General features: G+C 39.3%; 1 protein-coding gene across 3 annotated transcripts in view; it reads right to left on the reverse strand.

The window, feature by feature from the left end:
• LOC129186071 (inositol 1,4,5-trisphosphate receptor type 1-like) overlaps positions 1–4,743 on the reverse strand; it is a 143,074-nt gene extending 138,331 nt beyond the window's left edge. For all 3 annotated transcript variants that reach the window (XM_054783906.1, XM_054783907.1, XM_054783908.1), the window contains exons 1-2: positions 4,533–4,743; positions 3,933–4,046 (exon numbers count right to left, since the gene is read on the reverse strand). In XM_054783906.1, coding sequence (XP_054639881.1) covers positions 3,933–4,024 — 92 coding nt within the window. In that variant the 5' untranslated portion in view covers positions 4,025–4,046; positions 4,533–4,743. The remainder of the gene's footprint in view (positions 1–3,932; positions 4,047–4,532) is intronic.
• Between the last annotated feature and the right edge of the window lie 165 nt (positions 4,744–4,908).

Raw genomic sequence — 4,908 nt, forward strand, 5'->3', positions numbered from 1 at the left:
GTTATTGCACGTTGAAAATTTGAGGTTAGTAAAATTACAGAATCTATTACTTTGTGAACAATCTAAATGCGCACCAAATGGTACGTCTTCATACGGTATATACCCTCAACCTGCCTCTTCATTTTGTCTTTAAAATTTATGCCCAATTAAGAAATTAGGTAAAATGCGGAAGAATGCCTATATCCTAGGTTCACAGTGGGTGCACAAATTGTCATAAGGGGTACGTAAATACCCGCGACCCTAATGAGGAGAAGCGGTATAGAAAATGGCTGGATGGATGGGTATGTAAATAAAGTTTACAGTCTTGACTAACACTAAGAGTTACATAGTGCGCTTGAACATCTCAATGTGAACAGCATCTGCATAAGGGAGTACAGTGCAGAAGACGGAGACAGGAAGTTGTTCATTGTTCTGTGTGTATTATTTGAACAAACAAGTTTGTATACAGTAATTCCTAAATGACAAAATACTAATTAAATTACATTCCATTAAATTATTCATTAAAGTATAACAAACAGGTGAGCAATCATTCAAAAGTAAGATGCTTTATTGTGTGAATACAGACACTGGTTTATGTTTTCTTAAATGTGCAGGAGGAAGGGGCTACATGACTTCATGGCAAATGTGTGAAGAGGTACGGGACAGAAAAGTTTGAGAACCATTACCCAAATTCGTAGTGTTAAGAAAAATTTTGAATTCACACCTTTATGAGAATCACACAAAGGGCTGATGCTTTCATAAAGGTTTAAGGAAATTAGTTAAGTAGTTGCTAACTAAATTCATTTGATAATATTTATTAGAGTTATGTCATAGTGGGAAATAGGAATAGAATACTGTTGATGGTGTTAAACTGAGCAACATGGAGTGCGCGACTAGGCTTCTTGGAAACAGAAGTTCACAACATTCAGGGAGATATTTCCCCAAAAATTAAGATAAAAAAGTAAATTAATATATATATATATATATATATATATATATATATATATATATATATATATTTTTTTTAATGATCATAAATTTCCCAATGGTCAATGAAATCGTCTATCTCTTGTGGGAAAACAAACCCACACAAAAACGTACGGTTTTCTTGACTTACGCTAACCGTCTCACCCCTCAAAATCCTTGAGTTGGAACTGCCCTCATGCACGACGTCACACAAAACCTGAGCACATCTCACAAGACTCATGAGAGATATGAATGATGAATGAATTCCACAAGCCCACAGGTGTTTTGTCATAATGCCACCAAAGAAAGGGTTACAGTGATGGGGCACACGTCTTTGTCCCTTCTCCCTCTCATGTGTGTAACCTAATCCGTCACTTTCAAGCTGAAAGTGATGTTATTGTTTTTAGTTGCTATTATAACTGTGGTTAACTTTTACACTTGTATGAGACCTAAATGTAACTGAAAACATGCATTTACAATTAATAAAAAGGTTTTATGATCACTTTTCTATGACGATTCTAACTTTGGAATGACCCATGAAAGGTTCCCCTGCAGAAGGTTTTTAAACCACTGCAACTTATTTTCGTTGTTCAAGACTGATAATGTGACGAGTTGGTGGTTAAAATGTCGGGTGAATAGTAGCAGGCCAAGACTGGCATGACAATACAGCAAATTTATGCACTCGGGTGCATGTGAGACATTGTGGAACTGCTAAAATGCCACAAAGTGTGATTCAGTCTTCATGAAACTTGCAACACACTGACCTCATAATCGTGGTAGCTTTGCTGATGTCGCAACAGACAGAAAATTGACTTTTTCTACCAACAAGATGTCTCTTACTGCAGTTTTATATTCATCTGAGTAAGTTCAGATGTTACAAGGGTGGATGAGGTCTAAATGAAGGCAAAAGATGTGTGGGAGAATGACTCGCTTACTGTTTTATGACCACGCACTGTACACAAAATTACCTTTTACAGGTTCCATCTGTTCACCACCTCCACTCCTGCCACTCTCTCAAAAACACACGTTATCATTATGTGTGCATTTGTCAGCACTGTACAGTATTTCCTTTTCTCCCAGCGCTATCAAAGGTGTCGGGGTCAGTCAGGACCAGAGCACCACTTCAAAGTCCTCCCACTGTTTTCACGCCTTTGTTCTGTGGGATAAAAACTGCAAATGTATCTCTCCCATCCTACTCCGTCACTGGAGAGTGGAAAGTCACGCCTCTTACGCATGTAAACATTCCACCACCAACCTCCACGATGCTGTCCGTTTTAAAAAACACTTTTTTTGGCAGAAACAGAATACAGTAATCCCTCGCCACTTCGCGCTTTGAATTTCGCAGCTTCACTTTATCAGTTTTTGTGGTTGAATACGGCCTATTATTAGTTTTTAAAAAATGTATTTTTTGCCTTAATTATGCACTGAAGCCTAAAAATGGCTAAATAAAGTTAAATACAAATATAAGGCATTCAGAAGACGCATTCAAAGATGTGATGATATGTAGTATTTTACACTGCTCACTCAGTGTCAGCAATGTTACTGTAATGTCCGGTGAGACACACAAGCACCGGACTTGATCGCCGAAACAACAGGCTTTTATTGCAGGTTTGAATGATCTTACAACAGGCACAATAATCCCTAACACGGGCTACTGTTGCAGCTGTAACCCACCCCAAGCTAAAACTCAACTCTGAGTCCACAACGTCACTTTCTGTCCGCCTCCCACTCAGCTCCCCTAGCAACAGAACACATTTACAGCAAAACGCACAAGCACAAGTCTTTGTCTTTTTTTATGTCTACTTTATTGGGTAATGTGAGCGTAAAGGTGACTATAGGTGTGTTATTTCATGTCTACAGGTCTCTAGTAATGTTAAAAAAAACTAATTTAGAAGGTCAAAAACTGGTTTTCTACACTCTAGCTATGAAAAAATTTAATTTATGAATAAGGACTCCTACTTCATGAAACAAAGCAATTAACTGCTGTATGCAACCTTCTGAGTTTTTTCTATTAACGCCATAAAGTGGCAGTATCTGCATTTGAAGTATCAGAGGTGGTCAATACCCAGCAGTTTTATCTAGCTCTGCATGCACTTTAAAATGTTGGTTACGCTACTCAGCAAAGTCGTGCGTGGTACACTTGCCGTACTGTTGTTTACAATGAACAGTTTGCTTCTTACTGCTATTATAACATCAGTTCTGTTGCTGCTGTACTGCAATATACTTGAGGTACAAGCTCGTATGCACTTCAAACTAAGTTGAAATATTAAGTTATTATACATAAACAGTTTTCATACTTATGACATAACTGCTTCTCTCCAATTACCGCCTCACTTAGGTAAACACATTTAATAAAAGAAACTTTTTGCTGGCGATACAGAGGTTAAAGTATGTGAACATTTCTGCTTTAGTTAAGTTGGAGGAACTTATGTACAAACTAACTAGCAGTGACTTTTGGGCTAAAACCTTTTGTATGTCTGCGAGTAAACTGAACTGAAAGGGAATTTCACCTTCCATGTGACAATCAGACCAAGCATATGCCCAAAACAGAGAGCCTCTTATTCGGACACATTTGATGCACGTTTGCAAGGAAGAGTGGGCAAATATTTCCTGCAGAATGCTGATAGAATCTTACCCAAATGGATGGAATACTTGAATGTTGTGCAAACCTGTGCAACCAGCTTAAGTGTGTCTCCCTATTAAAATAATGGCCTAAGTCATGTTTTGACAAAAAAAATATTTTTTGGCCTAAATCATCTCTTGATAATGCTGGCCATCTCTGGTAAAATCTCCTAAATCCTTAGTTGAAAGAATCATGTTCTTTATGCCTTATGGAGTCTGGTACAAGCTATCCTTCTCTGAGAACTCTGAGTCGTTTTTTTCTATTTTCCCAGAAACATGAAAATATGAAATTTGGCCATTATTTTAATAGGGAGACGATAATATACTGTAAATGCTTGTCACGTGAGCCAGTCCAATGCGCTTACCCCAGGGTGCTGATGAAACCATTGGTGGATCCCTCTGCATACAGGGAGCAGATGTCCCCGATGTGCAGGAAGCTGGACATTTTATCCGACATTTTGGACACACTCAAGGAACACCTACCGCAGAGAAAGTTAATGTCAAGAAAAGTTAATCATCACAGAGTAGTTGTCATTACAAACAATGATTCCTATTATTGAAGTTCAACACACACTTAAAGGTAACGTTTCATGTTGGAGTAAAAGAGTGCTGTTGGCTGAATAGTTAATAACTGGTGGAACAAACAGGAAGCTGTGCACCTGCAACAGGTCCACTTTGCTCCATCGGACACAGATTAGTGTTGCCAAGCAGAGCCAAAATAGTGTTTTTCCTCAAGGGAGCCTGTCTTGCACATACCTTCTTAACATGGCCGTCATTTCTTAATTAAACCAACCCTATTCTATTATCAATTGAGCAAGAAAACCCAAACATGGTTGAGCAAAAGATGAAAGCACGGGTTAACTTCAGCAATGGAGAGGAAAAAAAATGTTGTCCATTTAAGGAAAGCGCTCCATCGTCTCTCAGAGGACGAAGATAAGAAAAGAAGTTTTGCAGCTCAACTTTACCTCGGTGGCGAGAAACGCTCGGATGTTCAGCTCCTCGAAGGCCAGTTAGGACCACATGACGGTGGCTCCCTTCTCCTTCTCTCTTTCGGCCGGCCGATAGTGAGATCCAGCGGAGTGGACCACGCCAGTGTTTGTGACAGCTCAGCCGCCGAAGAGGCGAGCGGACAGGCGTTGCTCTGAGCAGCCGCTGCTGCTGGATCGCTGCCACTTCTTCCCGCGCGGCGGCACTGTTGATCTCTGGGAAATGATGTCCACTGGCAGCTATCTTATAACTCCACGACTGAGTTCCCATTATTTCCTTTAAACTTAATTTAATTTAAATCTGCTAACTACTACTTTTACAAGCAAAAACATTTTTTATTGTTTGAAGCTTGTT

This window comes from Dunckerocampus dactyliophorus, chromosome 8, assembly GCF_027744805.1.
Source record: "Dunckerocampus dactyliophorus isolate RoL2022-P2 chromosome 8, RoL_Ddac_1.1, whole genome shotgun sequence".
Classification (NCBI taxonomy): Eukaryota; Metazoa; Chordata; class Actinopteri; order Syngnathiformes; family Syngnathidae; genus Dunckerocampus; species Dunckerocampus dactyliophorus.